This window comes from Oryctolagus cuniculus, chromosome 15 (assembly GCF_964237555.1).
Source record: "Oryctolagus cuniculus chromosome 15, mOryCun1.1, whole genome shotgun sequence".
In the NCBI taxonomy this organism is placed as follows: domain Eukaryota; kingdom Metazoa; phylum Chordata; class Mammalia; order Lagomorpha; family Leporidae; genus Oryctolagus; species Oryctolagus cuniculus.
In genome coordinates, this window is record NC_091446.1 from 41,370,383 (window position 1) to 41,397,995 (window position 27,613).

A 27,613-nucleotide genomic window follows, 5' to 3' on the forward strand; every position below is an offset into this window, starting at 1 on the left:
ATGGGAATGGAGATTTCAATATACATTTCTAAATATGGTGTATGATTTTCTTGAAATTGAAGGTATGATTGTAAGCCACATCCTACTAGGTATTTTCCCATTTATACAATATGGGGTGTGAGAGGGTGGAAAACAAGCTTTCTAAGGCCCAAGAAAAAGAAAACAAGAAAATACATGAACTTTCACAGTTAACTGGGATGTAACTAAGGGCAAAGATGAGAGGTTACACTTTATTTACAAACAGTTTTTACAAGCCATATGCATTTTTTATTTATGCTGATTATGAAAGTAATAGGTACTTGTTATAAGGAAAAATGGAAAATTTAGCAATGTGTAAAAAAATCAAAATTGCCCATCAATCTAGCAAGGAAGAGTTTGTCTAGTTAAGGAATAAGGAGCAGTCCCATGATTTATTCAATTCTCCCTTTTAGTGCTTACAGTGACCAACCTTTGTGTTCATGTCACATGATCTCCATAGAATACACTGCTCAAAAGAGAGTCACTCTATGAATGCTTTTAAGATTCTAAATATATATATATACATACACATAAATGCATATATGTGTATTTTATACATGTATAAAATTTATATGTATATGCATATGTATGTATTTTATATATATATGTGCATACACACATACATATATGGTTACATTGCCTCACACTCAGAACATGCAGTTAGGCATGTTTTTGTGGGGTACTGTGAGATACTTCAGCACAGATTTATATTCCTTCTTACATGACTTGTCTGCCTGTACACTTTGCCCCTCTATGTTCTAAAGTGACATTCTGGGTCAGGTAGGGAGAAGTGACCCGAGACAGGGCCAAGAGCTATTTTGGAGCCAGGTGTGAGTTCTTTTGAGTCATGGGTGGTTTCTTAAGTGATCTGTGAATTGTTTGTAGGGGTGGAGGGAAGAGCAGGGGATGAAGGTGCTGTGTTGTTAGAAAGTCAGTGCTGTGGACGGGAAGATCTTTGGGTTCTCCCAACCTGGATTTCATCCAGTGCATATTTAGGCTGAGGTTTGGAACATGCACTTAATAAATAGTTGGTTCACTAGCTAAGTCCAATTCAGTGTTGCATGCACACCAGTTCAGGGGTCCCCGTTTCAAGTATTTGCCTCTCAAGGGCAGTGCAGCTTGCTTTGTTCTCAGGCTGCTTCTAGAGGGTGTGGGGATGACTGCCTTTGTCTTTTCTGAGAAGAAAGTTCCAGAAGATGGAGTATCTGCTTTTTTTTCCTTTTGTTCCCACAGGATTTATAGCATTTTCACAGATCCCTGAGGTGGCCAAAAGGATTAAAATGTTTTTTGCCCTGGCTCCTGTGGCTTCAGTTGATTTCTGTACTAGCCCTCTAACCAAATTGGGAAAATTTCCAGATCTTCTCCTTAAGGTACTTGGAATACCCCACCCTTTACCCCTCCATACAAATTTCCTCTTCAGAACTGAAAAACTGGCCAGTGGAGGGAGAAGCTGTGCCTTCCCCTGCCTTTTGCTGGCAGTGGAGCAGTGGGGTTTTCTCCTCCCGGTTGTCACCTCTATTTCCAATCCAGGTGAGTCAGCACAGGTGCATCACTGACTGTACACGGCACCTGCACATTCTTGGTTAGCATTGGACAGTACTGCTGAGTACAGCACACAAAGACAGCCCACCAGTCTGAGAAAATAATTTACATCCACAGTGCTTTGCGGTTTATTCTATTAAGTGAACCTGTGCACTGCAGAATTCAGGGAGTGAGAGACAGAAAGTATGTCTTTCCCGTATGCCTGTCTTCAGCCACAGTGAAGGTGATCTTAAGAAACTTGGATTATATTTTTAATATGGCCCCTAAACACTAGCCAGTGTCTTCAGGTTCATCCCTAAAGATATGCAGCCCCAAGCTCTGTTCAAGAAGCAACCAGCTGATATGAGAAGGAGTTTTAATGCCAGCTGAGGCCACATGGTCTGTTATGCATATATTATATGTGTTTTATGTGTTAGCGTTTACATATACACAAGATCTTATATAGAAATATGTACAGTCTTGTGCTGTTAGCAACACTTCTGTCAATGATAGATTGTGTATTTGATGCAGTCCCTAAGGTTCTAATAGAGCTGAAAAATTCCTGTTGCCTTGTGGTGTCACAGTACAATGTTGCTCACGTGTTTGTGGTGTTGCTGGGATAAACAAGAATACTGCACTGCCGATTGTATAAAAGCATAGCACATACAGCCGGCGCCGTGGCTCACTAGGCTAATCCTCCGCCTAGCGGCACTGGCACACCGGGTTCTAGTCCCGGTCGGGGCACCGGATTGTGTCCTGGTTGCCCCTCTTCCAGGCCAGCTCTTTGCTGTGGCCCGGGAGTGCAGTGGAGGATGGCCCAAGTCCTTGGGCCCTGCACCCTCATGGGAGACCAGGAGAAGCACCTGGCTCCTGGCTTCAGATCAGCGTGGTGCAGCGGCCATTGGAGGGTGAAACAACGGCAAAAAGGAAGACCTTTCTTTCTGTCTCTCTCTCTCACTGTCCACTCTGCCTGTAAAAAAAAAAAAAAAAAAAAAAAAAAAAGCATAGCACATACATCACATAATACTCCATAATGATAATAGCAACTATGTCACTGGTTTCTGTGCTAACTATACTATGCTTTTAGTGGTTATTTTAGAGTCTATTTCCACTTTGGAAAGAAGCTTACTGTAAAACAGCAGGCTGTGTTAGCTGGCAGCAGCCTCAAACATCTCACATTTACCACATCTCAGCTCTATCAGGAGGTTTTGTGGAGTGATTGACCTCTACCATCTACGTTTGTGTGAGCACTCTGATGTCTGCTCAATGACAGAATCACCCAACTGCTCATCTCTCAGAATACATCTCTGTCATTAAGTGACAGGTGGCTGTACTTAAAATCAGATAGGATATATCTCATGGACCATTTCAGAGGCTCACAAGAAATTGGACCACCCTCTGACCTCAAAACCTGACTATGACATAAGAGGAGATTCACTGCATCAGTGAACAGAACATGCAGATAAGATACAGCCCCCTTTGCCCACATTAATTTTTAGTGTTTTGGATAATGTATTGAAGCATTTACTTTCATTATAAACAATTCAGAAATTACAAATAAAGTACTTGCCAGGTACTAAACCTTCTTCTAGTGCTTTCCACAGAATTAAGCACAGTGCTTAGTGTAGAGTCGTTGCCTATAAACCTCGTGTGTGAAAATACACACATACAGATGTAAATTTTATAATTTTGCTTTAAGGTCAGTTGTATCCAACCATATATTGTATTTTTTACTCTCAGCTGTCATTTTAAGGTGTAATATTCTACCCCATCCTTTTTAAGTGTTGCATAGTACTAGTTTTTGATTATAAGAAACCATTATTTGTTAGCCAGACTCCTATGGTACATGTTCAAGTTGTTGCTGGTTTGTTGTTGCCACATCTTTTTTGCCCATTAAGGGGTATATCACAGAGTAGATACAGAGAATTGAAAATGCTGTTTTGTAGGAATGTATCTAATTTAATCCCTGGAGATCATGACCTAGCAGCATTGCCAAAATGCACACTCTCACTCCTCTTCTGCACCCTTCTCCCTTTCCCCCATCCTTCCTTGAGATGGTGTTTTGTAAAATCTGAAATGAGCCCAGGGATCTGTGTCTTTATGAGACACTCTTGTGATGTCTAATGACACGCTTGTGATGATGTCAGCTCGTTAGGCTAAACGAGCTGGTATTTGGGAACCCCTGTTCCAGACAGTGGTGCTTTGTATTATACTGAGAGAGTAAGAAAATGAACACATATCTGTAAAACCTTTGAATTAGGTGCTCTGAAAAGTTCATATTGCTTTTCTGCAAGTAGAGCATTCCTTCTAATCCTTTTTATAATGAAGATATAAATTATGAAGATACCGCAGTTGATACAAGCAGCTCTGTGAATGTTTGAGATAAATGTTCTTTGTACTGTCCTACATTGATGTAATCAGTGGCGTTTACCACAGTAGTATTTGCGCAGTGATTCTAAGGTACAAGGTCATCTTCGTATCCTGTGTCAGCCAGAAGGAAAGGTTGGGTCTGTTGTGATTAGGTCAATGATGTATCATCCTGTGAGCTTGTTTTTAGTGGAGAAGCTCAAGAATGTGTATAGTTGTCACATATGATTACTAACTAGACTCAAAGCCAGTTCTTTTTGGAGGGTGGAGGTTTAAAATCACCTTGATTTTCTCAAAGCTAAAAACACAAGAAGCAAAAGAACAAAATCATCCACAGTCACAAGTAGTTGAGTTCAATATGTCATTCTGGGTCCTCTGAGACTGAGATTATATGGACTGTGTGGATCATGCTTTTTCACACTTCATGAATATTTACCAATTCAAAATCCCAAAGTTGTATGAGTATTTTGATAACCAAGAATATACTACACCAATTCAATCTGTTAGGAAAAAATGTAATTCTGATTTTCTTGGGAACTAAAGTTTTGTAAATTAAAAAAAATTTTTTAAACTTGTATTTAGAGTCCTGTTGTTTTTTTGTAAAAGACAAAAATAGAAAAGGGACTCTAAATTCAAGTTGTGGCTGAGTTACAGTTAAGATGCTGCATTCCCTTACTGCCTGATTTAAAGTGACACACACAGCAATGGTGCATCCTGAGTGTATTATTTCTAAGAGAATTCATGATCAGATTGGTATTACTGAAAAAAAATTTTTTTTGACAGGCAGAGTGGACAATGAGAGAGAGAAACAGAGAGAAAGGTCTTCCTTTGCCGTTGGTTCACCCTCCAATGGCCGCTGCGGCCAGCGCACTGCGCTGATCCGATAGCAGGAGCCAGGTGCTTCTCCTGGTCTCCCATGGGGTGCAGGGCCCAAGTACCTGGGCCATCCTCCACTGCACTCCCTGGCCACAGCAAAGAGCTGGCCTGGAAGAGGGGCAACCGGGACAGAATCCGGCGCCCCAACCGGGACTAGAACCCGGTGTGCTGGCGCCGCTAGGCAGAGGATTAGCCTAGTGAGCCGCGGCACCAGCCAAGTATTACCGAAATATTAGCAAGAACATGTTTGCATTCATTTACTTAATGTGTTCCTATAGCACAGCCAGAAGAAATGCACATCCACGGATGACTGTCATCAGAATGTAAATACGACAGTTCTATGTGCACCTCTCCCTCCTTCCTCCTGCCTCTCTGCTGCCAGCCTGGTGAGAAAGTTCTGATCCACACTGCTCAGAGGTGGTTTAACAATTTCAGGTCTACGGTGCATCTTCTCTATCAATTTTAAGAAAAAGATACATACAAACTAGCTAACTCACTAGCTCTGTGGTTTTTTTTTTTTCATACATTGCCACCTGAGGACATCTTTAAAGCATAGATGTTATAAACAGTGAACTTCGTCTACAGGTTCTTTACCAAAAAATGCATATATACATCTACTGCTCTCGTCTAAAACCATCTGCTGGATATGGAGATACTAGTAACGAGCCCTTCCCTTCTACCTTTCCAGTGACTAAGCCTAGGACGGTGACTTCTCCCTCCAAGAGGAGGCTTAGCAAGGGTCACTCCCAGAAGACAGTCCTTCCTAAAAACTATCAAAAGGGGTATTTGCATAGAAATTATTTTACTACCTCTACTTTTAACTTTGGGCATTAGGCCTTACTTATCTTAAATACACAGCAATATTAACCAAAATGCACTTATAGAACAATGGGTGGACAGTCTGAGCAATCTAATAGGAAGACACCCTTCCTCACCACCACCACCACCGCTGCCCACCACCCAGTGTCATCAGCATTGTCTCCAAGACATCAACTTTAATGCCATTCCCCAAATGCAGCCACTCCTATGGAATAACAGAAACTACTTAAACAGGTGTTACTTTTAAACATCTAGAGAGCAGATGTTTCCAGTGAGGACTTCAGTTTCCCACTATCCACACAGTAGCCCCTAAAAAAACTCACACATATACAACAAGGTTTCTAATGTGAAACTGTCTTCTCAACAAGATCATTGTGGCCTAGAACCCTTTCCCTTCCCATCTCTACCAACCCAGTGGACCGGTGTAAGCACCTGTAATGCTTAGAGAGAATTTTAACAAGGCACTTCTGTAAGTGTTTTTTTTTTTTTTTTTTAAAGACTTATTTACTGGGGCTAGCATTGTGGCACAATAGGCTAAGGCTCTGCCTGTGGTTCCAGCATCCCATATGAGCGCCAGTTCGAGTCTCAGCTGCTCTGCTTCCGATCCAGCTCCCTGCCAATTACCTGGGAAAGCAGTGAAAGATGGCCCAGTGCTTGGGCTCCTGCACTCATGTGGGTGACCTGGATTAAGCTCCTGGCTCCTGGCCTTATTAGATTGGCCCAGCTCTGGCTGTTGTGGCCATTTGGGGAGTGAATAGCAGATGGAAGACCTCTCTCTCTGTCTCTCCCTCTCTGTAACACTGCCTCTCAAATAAATAAAATAAATTAAAATAAGATTGATTGATTTTGCAGATAGAGTTACAGACACAGAGAGTAACTTATGGTCTTTGTTGCAAGTGCTCACTCTGGTGCTGTGGCGTCAAAGCAGCCAGTGACAATGCATAAAGAGATGAGGGTGGCTGGGTTCCAGTAAGACTCTGCTGAACAACAGCAGGGCTGGGGGAGGGGAGAACAGGAGGGATTGCTGGGTACAGTCTTCAGCTGGGATCCATGCCATGGTGATGGAGGGTGGTGAGGAGTGCACAGCAATGTGAGTGTACTTAATGCCCCCAAACTGAAGCCTAGAAGTGGTTAAGACGGTCAATTTTGTGTTATGCAGATTCTGCTACAACTAAAAAAGAAAGTTTAAAAGAAAACCCAGGGCCGGCGCCACGGCTCAATAGGCTAATCCTCCACCTAGCGGCGCCGGCACACCGGGTTCTAGTCCTGGTCGGGGCGCCGGATTCTGTCCTGGTTGTCCCTCTTCCAGGCCAGTTCTCTGCTGTGGCCAGGGAGTGCAGTGGAGGATGGCCCAAGTACTTGGGCCCTGCACCCCATGGGAGACCAGAAGTACCTGGCTCCTGGCTTCGGATCAGCGTGGTGCGCTGGCCGCAGCGCACCAGTTGCAGCGGCCATTGGAGGGTGAACCAACGGCAAAAGGAAGACCTTTCTCTCTGTCTCTCTCTCACTGTCCACTCTGCCTGTAAAAAAAAAAAAAAAAAAAGAAAAAGAAAACCCAAAGGGCAGTAGCCGGATCTGGCCCACTGGCCAGTGGAATCAGATTAGGTGTTAGCACCCCCTGCCCATGGGGCCGATCCGTCATAGCCTCAGCTGTTTCCTGGAAAGTCACCCCTAATCCGTCAGAGTTTGAGGAGAGCCATTTGAGGATGGCCCTATGGATGATCTTGAAGGCCATTTCCCATTGTAAGAGTTCCCTGAAAACTGATTCGCTTGTTTGTCTCTGTGCTTTCCTTTTGAGACTTGAAATGCCCACGTGTGAATGGTCTCACCTTGCCACACTGGCCGTGCTGCCGTGAGCGTCGGCGGGTTGCTGTTCTGCTGCCACGGCCATGTATGGAGACACCACTGCACCTCTGTGCTTCTCAGGGGACCTCGGGGCCCACACCGAGGAGGGAAAGGCTGAGGTGTAATGGCTTCTTTTTCATTTTGTAGGACTTATTTGGAAACAAAGACTTTCTTCCCGAGAGTGAAATTCTGAAGTGGCTGAGTGTCCACATTTGCACCCACGTCATTTTGAAGGAGCTCTGTGCAAATACCTTCTTTATTCTGTGTGGATTTAATGAGAGAAATTTGAATATGGTATGTGTATTGATCATAAGGCTTGGTTTCAACTCCCTGGTCTTCGTTTCTCTGTGAACAGGCTTGTTTGTATTGGGTGATGCGGGAGATGCAAGAGCTACCTTAGCAGAGCAGTAAAGGGTCTTTGATTTACATGGAGCAAGAATCCACTTCAGCAAAATATCCTCAGACCTACTGTTGTTGGCTTCCTACATCCAACCCATATGGAGACTATTGCATGAGGAGGGCTGTCATAATTCAAGTCATTATATCTATAAATATTTACTCTAATGATTTGTTTCTTTTGAAAAATTACTATCAGTGTGTTTAAATTTAGAATAGCCATTTTTGCATACACACGTATAATACACATACATACACGTTTATTTATTTATTTAAATATAAACTCTTAGCCACCAATAAGCTGGTGTTCCTGAATTATCTGTAATTTTCACAGATTCCTACAGTGAAGGCTCTGGGGGACATTTTTAAGTGATAGCAATTTTTCTTTTTTTCTCCGACAATTAAGGCAAGGTGTGTGTAATGGTTATATAAAATTTTTGAAGATTCAGGAAAGCATGAAGAAGAAAACAAAAGTGAGGTGTAATCTTAGCCCATACAGTCTCACACTTGCTATGTGGTCGCATCTCCCCCACAGCGACTCTGAGCACAGGTGGCACAGACTTTTATAGGATGTGTTTGTGGTCAGATAATTTTTTCCATCCCTGGTCATATGTGTTGGGGCTTATGGCTCTGTAATGTTTCCTGGTTTGAAGTATGAAATGTTATGTTTGTTATCATTGCCACTGTAGCACTGTTCTCATTTCTTTTGCAGTCCAGAGTTGATGTCTATGGATCACACTCTCCTGCCGGAACCTCTGTGCAAAACGTGTTGCACTGGAGCCAGGTACGCACCCAGGGTTGCAGCTGGGTTCACACAGAGTCAGCGTTCGAAGGGACTGTGTATTCTAGGCAGCTCCTCTCTGCAAACTCTGTTCAGGAACTGATCTGCCTTTCTTCCCCAGAGTCCTTGCTGTGGCTGCTCTTGTCCTCCTCCGAGGGGAACATGAGGCCTTCCTTGGTCCACCAGTTTCCAGTTGCCCTGGGATTCCTGTGTGTTGGGAGGGTGATTGAATACACTACTGCTCTGAGCTCCTCTCCCTCCTCTGCACGCCTCAGCCAAGTACCAATGGCCACCAGACCTGGGCTTCCGGGAGCCCCTTGGGAGTGTTGAAATCAAGGGTGGCCTAAGACTGCTCTACTTGATGTTGCTGAGCAGTATTTCCTCACCTCTCGGTGGCTCAGGCCCGTGCTGAGCATTGGGTTTGCAGGAGAGCTGTTGGACTAGTCACAAGCCACGCTTGCACTCTTGTTTCAGCCCCTGTTATTGAGCTCTTGGTCAGGATCAAAGGCTGCAGACTGCTCTCTGGCCCAGCTGTGACCTTGCGGCTGTAGGTTCCAACAACACTGAAACATGCCCACAAATGTTTCCAAACTCCAGGCTTACTGCAGAAAGCCACCTTGCCCTTTGACCTGCTCACTCTGTCTGCTGTCCCTCTGTCAATAAAATCGTTGCTTCATGCAGCTGTTTCAGTAGGGCTCGTCCTTGGTTCTCCCTCTGTGCAGTTGGCCAGGGACTGCTGCTCTCTGGTCTGGACTGCTCAGCTAAAAGAGGCAGCCCCAGTGCCTGCTGGGAGAGGCTTCTGCTGGGGGTGGGGAGGGCCCCATGCTGGCAGGCAAGGGCTGCAGTTCAGGTGTGGAGTATGAAGATCCCTATGGTGTGAGTTTGGGGTGCCCTTAAAGGCCATTGTATTCATAGTACCTTTAGAAGTTTGCTTTTTATTTAAATAATTAGCACACACTTGTTAACCATTCCAAGACCCAGTTATTCACTGGACTGTTAAATCTAGCTCGCTTGTCTTCCTGTTTCCTTATACACACCTTGTGCACCTGTGAATTTCAGAGATTCCAGAGCCAAGACTTTATTTTACCCTCTTGAGGGTAAGAGTTGGTCAGTTACTTAAAATTCTGTTTGAAATACAAGCATTTGGGCCTAACCACAGCCTGTGAAGAATCTGGATTCCTAGGCTGTGGCCCTGGGATGTGCATTTTAATAAGGACCTCAGATGATTCTGATGTCCTCCATTGTACCCAGATATACATTTGGTAGGGTCTTTTAAGCTTTTTTTTTTTTTTTTCTAAGAGTACCGGCATCCCACATGGGCACTGGTTTAAGTCCTGGCTGCTCCACTTCCAATCCAGCTCCCTGCTAGTGCACCTGGAAAAGCTGTGGAGGATGCTCAAGTCCTTGGGCCCCTGCACCCATGTAGGAGAACCAGATGAGGCTCCTGGCTCCTGGTTTTGGCCTGGTCCAGCCCCTGGCTGTTAAGACCATTTGGGGAGTGAACAACTGGATAGAAGATCTCTCTCTCTCTCTCTCTCTCTCTCTCTCTCTCTCTCTCCTAACAACAACAACAAAAGGTGCCCACATTTGATTCCCAGCTCATGTTAGTGCAGACTCTAGAGAGGCAGTGGTGGCTCACATAATTGGGTTCTCCCACTCACCTGGGAAACCTGCATTGAGCCCCCAGCTCCCGTCCCTACCTTGCTGACATGTGTGAAATGAACCAGCTGATTACAGTTCCCTCTCTTTTCTCTCTCTTTCCCAAAATTTTTTTTTATTTTTATTTTTTTACAGGCAGAGTAGACAGTGAGAGAGAGAGACAGAGAGAAAGGTCTTCCTTTGCCGTTGGTTCACCCTCCAATGGCCGCCGCGGCCGGTGCACCGCGCTGATCCGAAGGCAGGAGCCAGGTGCTTCTCCTAGTCTCCCATGGGGTGCAGGGCCCAAGCACTTGGGCCATCCTCCACTGCACTCCCTGGCCACAGCAGAGAGCTGGCCTGGAAGAGGGGCAACCGGGACAGAATCCAGCCCCCGACCGGGACTAGAACCCAGTGTGCCGGCGCTGCTAGGCAGAGTAGTAGCCTATTGAGCCGTGGCGCCGGCCCCAAATTTATTTTTAAAATTAAAAAGAAACCTAGCTCACACTCCTGATTCTGCCTTTTTACTAAGTTCCCTCGCAGGCAAGGTAATGGCTCAGGTAGTTGTGTTCCTGCCATCCACGTGAGAGACTTGGGTTGATTTTCAGTTCCAGTTTCAGCCCCCTTGGCTGTTCTGGGTGTTTGCAGACTGAACTAATATATAAGAGTGCTGTCTCTCAAATAAATAAATAAATATAAAAATAAATCTGTAAGTAATACCTTTGCAGATCTGTAAGTAAATCTTAGTAAATAACTGTGACAATGCATATTTTCCTGTACTTGAATTTTATTGTCTTGTTATAATAGTTTTTGGAATAGAAAACTACCCTGGGATAAGTAATTTTCTAGATCTGTCCTAATACATTGGGAAGATTTTTTTTGAAGATGGTACATTAGTGGCATGAGGATAGGCAAGTGTCTTCACCACTAGGCTAAATGACCCCACTCTAAAAGGAATTTCTAAAATATCACTTTAAAACTATCTGTCTTAGTACTTTGAGCATCTCCTTCTTATCTTACCCATATATGGGTATCACAAAAGCATTACCATAATATCATTCAATTTTACTTTGTCTTTTTTTACTTAATATTATTTATGAAAATTGTTTGTAAGTTATTTTCTTTTTATTATACTTATGACAGTGGCATACTGTGTATAATGATGTAACATAATAGATTTAACCAAATAGCTATTATTGTATTTTAGTTTATTTCCAGTGCTTTGTTGCCTTAAGTAATCTGTACACTTCTTTCCTTTTGAGATGTCCTTTCAAATGGATAACTCAAAGTTCTGTGTGACCCTAAGCATAAAAGTGAAGTTTTTTAAAAATTTTATTAAAGTTATCCAAGTTTCATCTATTTTATAGATACAGATTTAGGAACATAGCGACACTTCCCTCCATCCTCCCTCCTGCCCATGTCCAACACTTAAAGGTTCAGTCTGAGGGGCAGGGGTTTGGCACAGCAGTTAGGCTGCGGATTTGGATGCCCACATCCCTGTGTCAGAGTGCCTGGGTTCAGATCCTGGCTCCACTTTCCATTCCAGCTTCCTTCTGATGTACACCCTTGGAGGCAACAGGTGATGGCTCAAGTACTTGAGACTCTGCCACCCATGTGGGAGACCTGGATCGATGTCCTAGTTCCCAACTTTACCTGGCCTAGCCCTCAGTATTGGGCATTTGGGGAGTGAATTAGTGGATGGGAGAACTGTGTGTGCATTTCCCTGCCTTTCAAATAAATAAAATTAACTAAAATTAAATTTTTTCCTGAGTTATAGGAAGCTTTTATTTGTATTAGAAACTCCTATTGCTTTATATGAATGCTAAAAATCCAATTTGACCAAGTGATAAACTTGTGTCTGTGTGTAGTGGCAGAGCAGTTTTCATTGCTGGCAGTTGGTGATAGGGACCAGATCACTAACAGTTGCTATAAATGTGTATTTTAGTTTGTTAAATATGCTACAGGTATCTCTCATTGCAATTGGCAAAAAGTGGATCCTAAACATTTCTCCTATGGCAGTCTATTATCACACTATATTCTTCTACATCAAACAGTAGAATTGTATGTACTTGGTAAGAAATGCAACTTCACGTAAACCAAAAGAACCAAAAGCAGATCTGACAATTATCTTGAAGTGTTTCTTTTCGTCAGACGCCACCATGTGGCCAAAGCTTGCAGTTTCCAATCGATTTTCTTTGGTTTTAATTCTTGACACGTTTTTGATTTGAGGATATAGAAGAGATGTGGATTTATATTAGTTCAGATTTCATAAATAGTTGAATTTTTTTAATGTTTTATGTCATATGCCTTTAAATATGCATAAATTTAAATTTGATGTACATTATTGTGTTATCTGTAGTATCCCCAGCTAGTTAAAATTGTGATGGCATGAAGTACAATTTGGTGGCTACACTGCTAAGACTTCTCAAAAAAAAACCTGTTAAACTAACTAATGAAACCATTAAAATATGAACAACTGACAGAACTGGACAGGTAGAGTGGTATATAGAAAATGTACAGTTTAAGTTTGTGCATTTTCTGTGTGGTCATGTATCACCTAATGACTGCAATATGGTATGAGAAACACATCATTAGGCAAGTTTCTCTTTGTTTGAATCTCATAGAATGTAACTGTTGGACACAAACTAAGACAGTCACAGTGTCACTAGGCTGTAGGATCCTAAGGGCCTAGTGTTGCGTATGGGATCCATCACTGACTGAAATGTTGCTATGCAATGCACAGTAAAAGTGTTAACTCTTTGAGAAAGTCAAGGTGCAAATTCCAATGGAAGGCATCACCATAAGTTCATTTAATGGGGGCGTCTGTTGGTCTAGTATAATTCAAATCACATGTGTATAGCTGTTTTCTCGTATAGTATGTGCTTTTTAATCAAACGCTGGGAAATTGACTCATTTAGTAAAGGAAAACAAAACAATTTTGTTTTATTTTAAAGATTTATTTATTTTGAAAAGCTACAGAGAAAGATCTTCTAGCTGGTTCACATCCCAGATGGCCACAATGGACACTGCCGGGCCAGGCCAAAGCCAGGAGCCAGGAGCTTCCTCCGTGTCTCCCACATGGGTGGCAGGGGCCCAAACACTTGAGCCATCTTCTACTGCTTTCCCAGGCCATTAGCAAGGATTGGAAGCAGAACAGCTAGGATGCCAGCATTGCAGGTGGCGGCTTTACCCACTGCACCACGACACCGGCCCCAGTTGTATTTTATTTGAAATAATGGTTTGGAAATGGCAGGTAAATCTGGATATTGGTATCAAATTGATTTCTGAGTACGTGGTGAACTCCAGCAATCTGTGATTTTCTCTCAAAACTTCAGTCTCAGGTAACTTTTTCTTCCAAATTACCTTCTTTTTTAGGCTGTTAAATTACAAAAGTTTCAGGCCTTTGACTGGGGAAGCAGTGCCGAGAACTATCTTCATTACAACCAGGTATAGTTCCTACTCCTTCTGTGTTGATGGGCCCTGAAAACTCACCAGGGAAACCCCCGTGGGTTGTAGGGGTCGGGCTAGGCTTGGTGCTGTGGGAAGTGCTTGGGAGAGCTGACTGAGGCTGAGTTGCTTTTCCCTTGGTTCTCGCTAGAGTTTAGAATGACCACGCCTTGAGCCGGTGTTGTAGACTGAACCTCCTCTCTTGGTGTTTCCCTGGTGTGGAGAATGAACCATCACTATCATGCACTTTTTTCAGCCTGATCTTGAGCACAGACTTCAGAGACAGAGAGTCCTGGGTCAGTGACACACCAGCTGTGATGGGGCTTTGACCAGATGGCATTGCTTCAGCCTCAGCCTTCCTGCACAAATAAAATCACCGTGCTTTGTGCACTGAGTCCACTAAAGAGAGACACTTTGCCCATGTTTCTCTTAATTTCTGACAATATCCCTGTGACATAGACATGGCTGTCTCTGTTTCAAAGATGGAGAAACTAAGGCTTAGAGAATTCCTGTGACTTGAACTTGAACACCTAAGGAGAAAGTAGGAGGGGTGACTCCGAAGAAGCCCCTTCCCAGCTTTTTTTTGTTTTGTTTTTTCCTCTTGATTTTCACATCTACAGCTGGGGAGAACATCACCCTCCTCACTAGGTTTCAACACCTATTCTCAGAGTGTCTAATGGGGACTGTGTTTACTGAGATTTTGGAAATCAGGTCAACATCCGCACAGCTTTCCTTGGCTCTTTTGTGTTGCAGAGTCACCCTCCCGCGTACATCGTGAAAGACATGCACGTGCCCACCGCAGTCTGGAGTGGAGGTCGGGACTGGCTGGCAGACGTCAAGGACGTTAGCATCTTACTGACTCAGATCACCAATCTGGTGTATCACAAGCACTTACCTGAATGGGAACATCTTGACTTTATCTGGGGCTTGGATGCCCCATGGCGGATGTATAATGAAATTGTCAATCTAATGAGGAAGTACCAGTGAAAGCCAGAAGTGTTACGATCTAGTCAGCGATGGTGTGTGAAACTGTACCATCCAGTTGGTGAAAATGTGTGATTTCTGTAAAATACGTCTTGCTTTCTCAGGGTGATCATGAATATAGACTGTATTTTTATATACAAGAAATTTATGACTATGAAGATGCCTAATTTTCTCATTAGAATTAGAGACCACCACCACCTCCCCCCCCAACCCAGATATTATTTGTTTAGCTGTGTCTGAATGTGAAGCTAGTGTTTCAGCCATTGTGTTTGTCTCTTTAAAGGCATGGTGAGTGTCACAGTATCACCAACTTGTGTGAAGGTGGTGGTAACCATTCTGTTTATCTTTATGACCAGAGTCCATCATGTTGCCTTTTGACTCCCACACAGGAACACACATGTTGGAATTGTTACCCTGTGATGTTTGTCGGTAAAATCATCTGGCACTGGGTTGAGCTCAGTGTAGAACATTCCCAGTTCTCATCGCCTGCCATTAACAGACTCTGCCATCGCATGGTCTTGTATGAGAGATCCAAGTGACACTTTCTCATGTTTTCATGCAATAGATGCACAGTCAAGCTCCATAATAATACAGCTGTGCCAACAATAAATGATGCTATCATGAATTTTATCAAACCTAAATTTTAAAAAAATGTTTAAACTGCTGAGGCAAAATGAAATAGTTTGTGGGTGTCCTCCAAAATGAATTGTACCAGTTTAATAAAAAAAAAACAGTGTTTTAAATAGCTTGAAGATTGACACTGAGTTGTTTACATGAACTCTAAATTGGGTGACATGTCCTGGTTCTACATGTCTGAAAGAGGAGCCCTGTGGAGAGACTGTACCACTGTTTTCCTGGAAATTAATGGGAACCAGATGCTATAGATAATGTCTGTATGAGCCCAGAGCTCTGTGGCTGCCCAAGAGAAGTGTCCTAGTTCACTTTCATGCCAGTGAGATGTGGACGTGTTTTCAGGTTAAAGCTGAGCTCAGGAATTCATTTTGCCTGTTCAGTTCTGTGTGCGCATATGCCTGTATTTTTAGCACAACTATGTTGCATCCGTGTGTATGGAGGTCATTCACATGCTTGGCTTGTGGCATTGTTTCCTTAGAAAACCTTCAGGTGGACAAAACGATGTTTGATGTATTTTCCTGATAACAGTGTCTTAAGCTGCAATAACAATATTTGGTATTAGCTAACATATGCAAGAAGAATACTAGTACTTTGTAACATTATTAAAGCATCTTATTTAATCTTTTCAATAAAACACAGACTCATAAGCTTGAAGGGTCTTATGGATGTATTTTCCTTCGCTTTAATAGTTATCTTGTTCTTTAGGTAAGGTGTAAGCTTTTCTTTCTCATCTCTCCTTCCTCCCCATAATGCCTCACTGATTCAGTCCATGGATTTGTTCCTCTGCCACAGGGAAGAGAAAACAGTCCCCAGCTTAAGGAAGCCAGTGGTTTGGAAATACTGGCTTTGGAGATTATCCTGTGGGATCTGTGTTAACAAGGCTCTGAGTAGTCCCACAGATTCAAGGGCTGTCTAGCCTGTTGCTTCAACAAATGTCATTTGACATCTGGGAGCATCTAAGTACTGATGGAGAATCAGTGTGATGTTTTTTTCATGACTCTCGTAAAAAATAGTTACATTGCACTAGATGCACAGGGTGCATCTCCAGGAGCATGTCACCCTCCTCACTGGCCTCATGACCCCAAAGATCCATTCTTTCTCCTGTGACCAAGCAAAGTGGTTTGGCCAACCAGGTACAGAAACACTACCTGAGCCAGGATGAAAAGAAAGGCCTGGTGAGTGTCTTATTTTTGTCCCAGAGGATGACTTCAGCACCATAGATGACTTAGCTTCTCTAGCTTTGGTTACTGCTGAGGTGTAGGTGTTCCAAAGATGCCCTTGAGAACTGTGGTCAGTCTGATTCTTACACATCAGACAGGAGACTGAAGAGTGAGCAGGGGTTACATCCTGGAGTCTACTTTGCCTTGCCCATTTTCATCTTTCCAAACTTTTCCCTGGGGGCTTTTCTAAAGAAAAGTAGGTGTACAAGTCTAAAAGTGGAGATATGACTCAGTCATTCCTGCTGCAGTTGGGTTACACTGTTCATTTGCCTTTAAAAATAATTGAGAGAGAGCACCTTGCTGGGTCACTCTTGAGCTGGACCAATGAATGCCAGGAGCTGTGACACAATCCAGGTCTCCCCCATGGATGGCAGGAACCCAGTTACTTGAGCCTTTGCCACTGCGTCCCAGGGTCTGCATTAACAGGAAGCTGGAGTCAGGAGCAGGCATCAAGTGTTGAACTCAGGCACTGCATCTAAGCAAATAAAAGTAATGTTCTGCCAGACTGTCTTAGTCTTCTCTAAGATCCTGTTGTCACAGCAGAGAAATGAATCATAACTGAGAATGACGAGTCATTTCTTTCATTCGCCACAAGAGGACACTCTTGGCTCTGATGCAGATTTCCACAGCCCCCACCCCCACCCCACCCCCACCAAGTGTTGGTGGTGCCTTCCTCTGGGAAAAGTAGAGAACTTCATTGCTTTCTGAGCCAGTTGGTAATTGGATGATGAGTCAGGCAAGCCATGGCTGGGATCATTCTTCTCCAGAACTCTGATTTAGTCTGGCCTAATGGATAAATATCTGAAAAATGTTCTCAAGGAAAAGTTGTCTGGGAAATGTGACCTGAAAGTAAAAACTTATCTAATAGGTAAACAAGTGGTCAGCACCTGGGGCATGGATGGGGAGTGGACAAAGCTTTGACCCAGGCCTCAGACTTGCTATAGATCAAAGTTTAGACTTGTGACATATCTCTAAATAGTGAAGATTATGTGATTATTAAAAGTGCTAATTTGTTAAGTGAAACATTTAAAATATATTGCAATTTGAGCTCCATTGTTTCTTAGCAAATAGATTTTCAAAACAGAACAGACGCTGATCTCTGGGTGGCCTCTAAAAGGCAGCATCAGGCAGTAATTCTTCTGATAAAAATTGTCATTCCTTTAAGAGTGTTTATTGTGCTAGCTGCAGATGTAATGCTGGATTCCACACTGAGCAAGTAGCACCCGTTCTCTGTCACATTGTCTTAATATCACTAAAAATAATACTTTGTGCTTCACAGTATGTCTTCTGGGGTTTTAAAAGGCTTTGATGTTAGCCGGCGCCGTGGCTCAATAGGCTAATCCTCCACCTTGCGGCGCCGGCACACCGGGTTCTAGTCCTGGTCGGGGCGCCGGATTCTGTCCCGGTTGCCCCTCTTCCAGGCCAGCTCTCTGCTGTGGCCAGGGAGTGCAGTGGAGGATGGCCCAGGTGCTTGGGCCCTGCACCCCATGGGAGACCAGGAAAAGCACCTGGATCCTGGCTCCTGCCATCGGATCAGCGCGGTGCGCCGGCTGCAGCGGCGGCCATTGGAGGGTGAACCAACGGCAAAGGAAGACCTTTCTCTCTCTGTCTCTCTCTCTCACTGTCCACTCTGCCTATCAAAAATAAAAAAAAATTAAAAAAAAAAAAAGGCTTTGATGTTGACAGCCAGCTCCTTTGTCAGGCGAGGTGAGTGTTGTTTTCTCCGCTTAACAGGCGGTATGGTATACCTTTTCTTGGGGATGATTGTATATGTGTTAAGTGTTTGAGATGAGTTGATGAGTGTTCTAGCAATATCAGTAGGGATACTCACATGTGATATGGATGGATTAAAAGTACAAAATATTTTTTAAAGATTTATTTATTTATTTGAAAGTCAGAGATACACAGAGAGAGGAGAGGCAGAGAGAGAGAGAGGCAGGAGCTTCTTCCAGGTCTCCCATGTGGGTGCAGGGGCCCAAGGACTTGGGCCATCTTCTACTGCTTTCCCAGGCCATAGCAGAGAGCTGGACCAGAAGTGGAGCAGCCGAGCCTTGAACCAGCGCCCATATGGGATGCTGGTGCTTCAGGCCAGGGCATTAACTCGCTGTGCCACAGCGCCAGCCCCAAAGTACAAAATATTTCAAACCAAATGTGCATCAGTATCTGGGTTAATAGTAGCATCAGGAAAGTATCTGCAGGGAGTTAACATCCCGGTAAGCTTTGCCAGCATCTCCTATTGGTTTTGGTTATTAATGTTTTCTGAGTCTTTTTCAAAGTGTCAGATAAAAGGATCTGGGATACCCTCTTCCAAAACCAAACTCCTACAGGGAAACTTTTGTTGGAATGGACACTAACTGGTGGTGCCTTGGGTTTGACAGTGACTTCTTCTTTTTTTTTTTTTTTTCCTTTTTTACAGGCAGAGTGGACAGTGAGAGAGAGAGAGAGAGACAGAGAGAAAGGTCTTCCTTTGCTGTTGGTTCACCCTCCAATGGCCGTCGCAGCCTGCGCGCTGTGGCCAGCGCACCGTGCTGATCCGAAGCCAGGAGCCAGGTGCTTCTCCTTGTCTCCCATGGGGTGCAGGGCCCAAGCACTTGGGCCATCCTCCACTGCACTCCTGGGCCAAGCAGAGAGCTGGCCTGGAAGAGGGGCAACCGGGACAGAATCCAGCGCCCTGACTGGGGCTAGAACCCAGTGTGCCGGCGCCACTAGGCGGAGGATTAGCCTATTGGGCCGCGGCGCCGGCGACAGTGACTTCTATCAAACCCAAGCTGTCTTGAATTGTCTGAGACCGAATCTTTCCTCTAAAATGTGGGATTCGATTCTGATATTTGAGATAGGTCCCCTTGTAAGAGTCAAACTTGTTACACAACATTGCACATCTCTGATATCCAGGAATAGTTGTTTCAGTAAGATGGATGCCAAAACAGTCTCATGCAACTTTATAAAGAAATAAACAGTAAAAGAGATCATGATATTGATAACAGGTTTTGCCAACCACATGTTCTATTTTTAAGAGGAGTCATTATCCAAAAAGTCTCTTGCTGAGTTGGTACCAAATAGTTTAAAGATTGTGTTGCATATGCACACACTGGATTATCATACTCTGAGAGAGATGATTTGACCCCCTGCGATAACCAGAGAAGAAGGGCTCCTGTCCTCAAACCCTGTGAGGGAGACCATGCCAAGATCAGAATGACTTACAGGAAGCCACAACCAACTGAAGAAGAACCAGGAATGGTGTGGCCAAAGCCCCCAGACAGTCAAAAATCTGAAAACATCCCTCTGGAAAACCATCTCTGGAGGTAGGTTGACCCAAACTACATCGCCTGGCACTCCAGAAGAAGCGGTTCTATCTTTTAGATTTGATTTAGAGCCAGTCCTTCTTAAAATGTGCACTGAGTCCACACATGTATTTGGAACACTCATTATTACAAGCTGTAATGCTCTGCACTGTGGAGAAAAGTCCTAGAAGATACATCCTGCACTCTTTAAAAGAACTGTTTACCTAGTGAGCTATTACTGCAAATAGAAACTCACACAGATTCAAGCAAATTCAAGCAATGATAGCACTTCAGTCAACACTATAGAAGGTTGGATTTTTATTTTTCTCCATTGAGGGCTTGCTGTCTTGGGTGACCTGACATAGACTGTGCCTACTTTTTCAGTGTCCTCCATGGCATAGAGTGGACAGCTGAGATTGTAACTGACTGACAGCCCTGAGATGTGTACCAGGCGTAAACTTTTGTGTACCAAATGCAAACCTCTGTGCTGGGGAACAGAATGCAAGTGCAGAACTGGTAGAGGAGCTAGTTCTACTGGGAAGGAGATGGGACTAGCCTGGACAAAGCAAGCTGAAGCCCCAACTTCCAGGTCTTGCTGCAAGGACTGGACACAAAGAGCTCATGGAGTGATGGAGATGGAAGCCGTGGAGCAGGGGAAGAGTGGGTGGGCTGGGCCTTGAAGGAGGCAGGCCCAATAGCAAATCTAACAACTAAGTCCAAATTAAGCAATCTGCCCTTGTCACTCCCTTGAAAGCTCTACAAGAACATGCAAGCATCCAAGCATAGCGAATGGCCCCAAGGGAAGGACAGTGTGTGTTGAAAAAAAAATTTGAAAGTTGATGCAACTTGATAAGGGTGACCTTGAGTGATATTTATGAGCATAATTTATTATTTGATAACATGAGCTCTGATGGTGCCTTTGGAGCACTGAGGGGCCTAAGACTGAAGCAGAAAAATGACCCTGCTGTCTGAGATACTGTGTTAAGGGCAAGGCCACGTCCACCAGGAGGGAGAAAGAAGAAAGTTCCTGGGTTTCCCCAAAGTGACGTGTGAAGAATGCTGAGGAATGAGGTGAATGGAAAGGAGCCTAGAGAGGAGGCTGTCTGGATGGAGAAAACCCTCTGGCAGGGAGGCCAGGGGACTGCATTGCATCTGTTTATGCTACCATGTAGACATCACAGCAGCATTTTAAAATCTATCATCTTTCCCTTTTTTGCACTGGTTGGTGAGAAGTTTAAAGCTGAACATTTATCTCATGAGTGGAAAATATGCAAGCACAATATGATAATATTTTTAATATTTATTTTATGTATTTGAGAGAGTGAAAGAGAGAGAGATTTTCTATTCACTGGTTCATCCCCCAAATGGCCTCAACAGCCAGATCTGGGCCAGGCTGAAGCCAGGAGCCAGCAACTCCAATCTAGTCTCTTACATGGGGAGCATGGCCCATGTACTTGGGCCATTGTCTATTGCCTTCCCAAGTACATTAGCAAGGAGCTGGATCCCACGTGGGGCAAACAGGACTCCAACCAGTGCTCCTATGTGGGATGCAGGCACCACAACACCAGCCTCACATAATGCAATGATATTCTTATGGCAGACTGGGATTTTACAAAAAAGGCCACTGTAGGACCAGAGGCAACTGGCTGAGAGATAGGCATTCAAGGAATGTCCATCTTGGGAGGTTCCAAATTAAGAAAGTGCCTATTAAATGCCATGTATATTATCATATCTTAAGTCTCATATTGGTCCATATTTTTGTAGTATTCTTTCCTCATAACATGGCTTCCTTGATATCTTTCATTTCTCTTCACATAGTCATATTTTAAATGTAAATGTCTCAGTTGTTCTTTAGTAAAATGTAAAGCATGGATTCTTTTTTAAAAGGCTTAATTCACTCTATTTTTCTTTTGTAAAAATCATATGTCACAGCCACAGCTGGGGCCAGGGTTTGCTGCACAAACACTCTGGTGTGGGTCTTTACAAGATGGTCAGTGAATCCCTGATAGGCAGACCTGAAGAACACAGCCTCTTCCTAGCAATTGGGAGTCAGAGAGCTAGTTGTAGGTCTTGGAGATGGCATCAAAAGTAGCCTTGGTAAAATTACCCAGGGTGGCAGGGCAGCCCCTGGTTGCGGTGGAGCCATCATCAAAACCAGCCATCAGCAGCAAATTTTTGGGCTCAGGTACCAAGGCAATACCAGTGCCTCTGTGGGTGGGGATGAGGTGCACCAGCATAGAGCCTCAGGGGTCTCCTTGTGAGGTTTGCCCAATCTTGTTCTCCCAGTAGCCTTTTCACACTGGCTCAATGGAGAGCTTGACCAGGATAGTGGCCACTCAGATGGTGGTGGCTACCTCCTTGGAGCACTTCACACCCAGGATGATGTGGCCACAAATGCCTTGCACCTGGTCAGCTGGCTGGCCCACACAAGACTTTGCACCTGCACAATCTTCCAAGACCTCATCCTTGAGGGATGCCCCCAGGAAAAAGTCAGTGATCTCAGCCTCCATGGTGGGCGGGGAGAAGACTCAGATCTCCAGGGACTTGATCTTCATGTCCTTGACCAGGAGGCCCAGCTCGGTGACAGGGAGCCCCTCCTGGCCCTTGTCTTTGCCACCTAGAGCTCCGTGGCCTCGGCCTCAGCGGTGATCGCTGGTTGCTGCTTCGAAAGCCTTCCAGGAAGCCACCAGGGCCTCTCATTCCAGGGCCTCCGGGCCCTGTTGCATTTGGTGTTCCTTGGGAGAAGCCGTGGAGTACAGATATAAAACACATGTCTCTTACATCTGGGTGGTTACTGCCTGCTGGGCACAGTGATGCTAGTGCTGTCAGCCCGCAGCAGTCATGACGTCTGTTTCCAGGCAAGGAGGGGACCTCTGTTCTTTTAAAGACTGGATAACATCACTTCCAGTAAGGCACTCACTGATGCCAGACACCTGGAAGGCAGACTTTGCACTATCTGGAGTTGGAGTTCCTCTATTTAAGGCTCACACAGGTTGACTCCTATTATAATTTCCCTTTGAGGGGGTAGGAAGCCAAGGAGTTCAGGGCTCACCCTAATAGGAGACTCAACAGCTGAAGCTGCAGTGTTCCCTGGCTTCCCAGCTATTATCCAGAGTTCTACCCTCTGGAGATCTCTTGGCAGTGCTCCTGGGTTCAATGCAGATGTGGTTTTCATGCTGGTCCCACGATCTCCCCCAGAGCTCTGTCCTCCCTGTGCTCTGTCCTTGGACCCCAGTTTGGGGGCAGAGAAATGCAGGGGATGGAGACTGGCTGGATCCAGGAGTGTTTGTGGGAAGCAAGTAGGGTGGGGGTGAGGGTTCTGCTCAGTAGGGCTGGTCTAGGGAAACCCCTACCAGCCCCTACAGCTCCCGGGAGACTTAGGGGGCGCGCAGATTATGCCCCTGAGGAACAGAGTAGGCGGTTTTTCGATTCCACGGCTTCCACCCCACACAGAACAGTCCGTGGCTTTTAGACCAGATCTGCGCAAATTTTTAGAGTCAACTCTGCACCTCCCCGCGTCTAGCGAAGCCTCTTGGCGGCGGCAGACTCTTCACTGCTCCGCCTTTGGGTTCTGTCGCTGTCCTGGACGCGGGTGCTCCCCGGGGCCGGCCACAGGCTCCTTGGGACAAGTCTGCGCGCGCTGGGTCCCCAAGCTCGCTGCGAGCCACGCAAGAGCGCTCTTTCCCAGGACGCGGCAGGTCGCGGAGTTTTCCCAGCCCGCCACCCGTGGCGTCTGATTCCCTGCGCCCCGACCGCAGCGGAAGAAGTCGGTCGGCGGGGACTCGCGGTTCCCTCTGGGAAAGGGTCTTTTTGCCTCCGCTGCGGTTCAGATCTCTGTGGGGTGCGCAGACAGCAAAGACCTGAACTACCCAAGGTATGTCGCTTTACGGAGTTTCTCTTGTTAAAAAATGCAGCTCTGCTGGCGTGTTTCTGAAAACACAATGATGCAGTTCTATGTATGCATGTAAAAATACAAGCTATTTTGCGCTGATGGCAAGGGAGTGCTTTCTGGTGATGATGCGAACATCATTTAGTTGGGAGACGCGAAATGAGTTGTCAAAACTCATAGCGGCTCTACCCTGTAGCCTATTGCATTTTGTGTACTTTGGGTGAGGATTTAAAAAAATAAAAGCGAGTAATCGTGCACGTTACAACGTGCTACTGCATACCCACATATCGGACAGCCTCCAGTAGATGCGGCTGCAGATAAGCCTGTTGGTAGCATCTCAGTGCCAACTGCAGGTTATTGGTTTCAGTTCCACGCAGTCGGGAGAGTGGGCGAAAAGGCAGCTGACATCACTCGGGGCGGGGCCACAAGTCCTCAGAAAAGCGAGTGGGACATGATCCGCATCAGCCGCCGCGGGAACATCCTCGCCATGAGCGGCTACAACAGCTCCGAGCTCCAGGTGGTCTGCAGCCCCGGGCAGCTGTTCCTGCAGCCTCTCTGGGACCGCCTGAAGACCTGGGAGGCCGTCCTGCAATCGCCCTTCTTCCCAGTCATCTTCTCCATCTTCACCTACGTGGGCTTCTGCCTGCCCTTCGTGGTGCTGGACTTCCTGTGCCCCTGGCTGCCGGCTCTGCGTCGCTACAAGATCCACCCCGACTTCTCGCCGTCCCCGCGACAGCTGCTGCCCTGCCTGGGGCAGACGCTCTACCAGCACTTGGTGTTCGTGTTCCCGGTGTCGCTGCTGCACTGGGCGCGCAGCCCGGCGCACCTACCCCCCGAGCCCCCCGAGCTGCTCCAGCTGGTGCGTCACGTCGTGCTCTGCTTGCTGCTCTTCGACACCGAGTTTTTCGCGTGGCACGTGCTGCACCACAAGGTGCCCTGGCTGTACCGCACCTTCCACAAGGTGCACCACAGCAACTCGTCCCCCTTCGCGCTGGCCACGCAGTACATGAGCGTCTGGGAGCTGTTTTCCTTGGGCTTCTTTGACATAGCGAATGTCACGCTGCTCGGGTGCCACCCGCTCACCGTGTTGATCTTTCACGTGGTCAACATCTGGCTGTCGGTGGAGGACCACTCCGGCTATGACTTCCCTTGGTCGACCCACAGACTGGTGCCTTTTGGCTGGTACGGTGGCGTGGCGCACCACGACCTGCATCACTCACAGTTTAATTGCAACTTCGCTCCCTACTTCACACACTGGGACAAAATCCTGGGGACCCTGCGTCTTGCAGCCCCCCGAGGGCAATGGTCTGAGGGCAGTGGGTGCCCCTCAGATACAGGACAGCTGTGCATTCCACACTTGAATCGGAAGAAACACACCTGAGTTATTTTTTTTAAAGCAAGTAACTTATTAGCTGATAAAAACTGTTACAGATAAAATCTGATGTATTTTTGCTATCTGACAAAGTAATTTATATACTGTTTGTATATTAAGACAGTTGTTTTCTTTGTATCAAATTCTAGCTCACTTCAATAGTGTGGATTCCTAAAGTGAACACCCATCCTGGCCCATTCAAGCCACCTCTAAGGGGATTTGTTTGCAGTATGAGGAATTTCCTATGTTGAAAGTGCCCTAGAACTTGGTTGAGTGTATTTTTATGAAGGATGCGACTTCTGACTTCATATTCCTGCTGGACAGTGACCAAGATGATAGCACCTTTTCTATTTGTTCATAGAATTGTATATTTATGTTGAAAGAAATATAATTTGTACTTAAAAAAAAGTTGTGACTCCTGATGCACTGGCATTTTGATGAAACTGAAAAAGGAGGGGAGACTTGGAGGGCAGGTGTTTTGCAGTTTCCTCAGCCTGGCCAGGGACAGAAAGGAGTCTGGGGTGGGCTGTTTTGCTTTGTGTGGGGTTGCTTGTAGGAGGGGAAGCAGGAGAAATAGTCTGTTTGTTTAGTCTAGAGATTTTACAGAGGAACAAACTCAGTTATTCTCAATGCTTTTCTGCCAATTGCTGCTTAACAGGTCAATGCTATAATGCTGGGAAATATTTGATTATTTGGTTTGGGGTGGTTGGGGGATTTATAGAATCGGAGGAGTGCCTTGCTTTGCTAAACTGGGAAGTCAAGTATTTGCACAGAGTAGCTGAGAGAAACAGAAAAGGATTTTGAGTAAGCCCCCGTTTTCATGAAATCATCCTCAGCTAGTGCAAACGACCACAATGACCATGCTTTTAAAAGCTGAAGGTTTTGTATATTCTGTTGCCTTAATTAAAACACACATGAAGAGTGCACAGCCCTTTCTTAAAGAAAGATAAAGCAAAATTTGGCCCTGAATCTCTGGCTTCTCATCTGTAAAAGGAGATGGTGTCCCAGATGTTCTTGTAGATTACTTGTGACAGTAAGTGTCCCACATACCTGTCACCCTTCAAGCACCCCATCTGCTGCTGCCCGACTGTTATAGTATTAACTCTGGAATGTAATTCATATTTTGCTGAGTTAAAAAGCAAGATAATTTATACAAACACTTCAAAAACAGAAACTTTGCCTGTAATTCTAGGCTCATTATATATGAACCAAACAATCTTTTTCGGAAGGTGAAAAAAATCCATTGGAAAACCTGGTCTCCATGGTCTGCCAGCTTCGGAGACTTCTGAGACATGGGCTTAAGTCTTCCACATGATTGTCAGGAGGTAGCCAGAATGTGGCTGCTGGGAAGATTTTTTCATGTTCCCCCCAACATGTGCATTTCCTTGGCTGCTAGACTGAATTTACCTCCTCTACTGTCCACAGCAGGACAAGGCTGGGAACTAAAGATGCCTAAAAAGTGAAATCCACAGAAAGAGGAAGTGAGATGTGAGGGGAAAATACTGCTGGAGGTGGTATAAGAAGGTACTTCAAAGTATCATAGAAAAACAGAATTAAAAGGTAACTTTGTTCTGATGCAAAAAGGTTTTTCTAAGTCATGCATAGTTCTTTTTTTGGTAATAGACATTTTCCATGAATTTTTTGAAGACATCGTGTATGCATGGACTTAAAAATTGTTTCACTCAACTTTTATTCCACTCTCCATGAACTTTTTGAAGCCCTCTTATATTACTATCATGATGAATGTAAAATTTGTAAAAGTGTCATGTTGCCCCACCATCCAAGGGAATGTTAGATTTGGGGCAAGTTTTACACATGGAAAGTATCTGGACTTAGAAATAGAAACACTGTCTCAGGGTGGGTGTTGTGACCCAGCAGATTAAACAGCAGCTTGGGACATCTGCATTCCATATTGGAGTGCTGTTTCTAGTCTCACTAACTTTATGCTTCTGATCCAGCTTCTTGGTAATGCATCCTGGGAGACAGCAGGTGATGGTGCAAGTGCTTGGGACCCTGCCACCCATGTAGGAGACCCAGATGGAGTTCCTAGCTCCTGGCTTCAGCCTGGCCCAGCTCTGGCTCTGTGAACATTTGAGGAATGAGTCAGTAGATGAAAGATCTCTCTGTCTCTCCCTCTTTCTTTCTGTAACTTTGCCTTCAAATAAATAAATAAATCTTTTTTAAAGGTAATTGTATCAAAATCAGATGTCTTGCAGTTCTTTATGGCTTGGTAAATGGGATCGGAGGAAAAGAGAGCAAACGCAATTTTTCAGATGTATAAGAGCCTAATAATAATAATAATAATAATAATAATAATAAAGAAATTGCTCCTATGGGAATGAACTATTCACACATGGTTTCACTCACTCTTGGCAATAGTCCTAAGGGATGCATAATACTAATAATAACAATTATTATTATTATCCTCCTTCCCTGTTATGGATGGAAGATTGGTGCTGCACAGGTGATGTGTCCTTTTCTGGGTAATAAAATTCTAGACCCCAAAATTAGGTTTCACAGTGTGTACTA

The 27,613-nt window shown here is 44.9% G+C and overlaps 2 protein-coding genes across 2 annotated transcripts in view; both read left to right on the plus strand.

Annotated features, from left to right (window-relative positions):
- The window catches only part of LIPA (lipase A, lysosomal acid type), a 40,630-nt gene extending 24,654 nt beyond the window's left edge, over window positions 1-15,976 (plus strand). Inside the window, exons 7-11 of the mRNA XM_002718498.5 lie at window positions 1,252-1,388; window positions 7,594-7,740; window positions 8,555-8,626; window positions 13,634-13,705; window positions 14,459-15,976. Of these exons, the coding sequence (XP_002718544.3) occupies window positions 1,252-1,388; window positions 7,594-7,740; window positions 8,555-8,626; window positions 13,634-13,705; window positions 14,459-14,692 (662 nt within the window). The 3' untranslated portion in view covers window positions 14,693-15,976. The remainder of the gene's footprint in view (window positions 1-1,251; window positions 1,389-7,593; window positions 7,741-8,554; window positions 8,627-13,633; window positions 13,706-14,458) is intronic.
- Window positions 15,977-23,270: 7,294 nt separating this feature from the next.
- Window positions 23,271-27,285, plus strand: CH25H (cholesterol 25-hydroxylase). Its single transcript, XM_008270165.4, has 2 exons — window positions 23,271-23,697; window positions 24,080-27,285. The coding sequence occupies exon 2, from the start codon at window positions 24,164-24,166 to the stop codon at window positions 25,091-25,093; it is 930 nt and encodes a 309-aa protein (XP_008268387.2). The 5' UTR covers window positions 23,271-23,697; window positions 24,080-24,163; the 3' UTR covers window positions 25,094-27,285.
- Window positions 27,286-27,613: the final 328 nt, after the last annotated feature.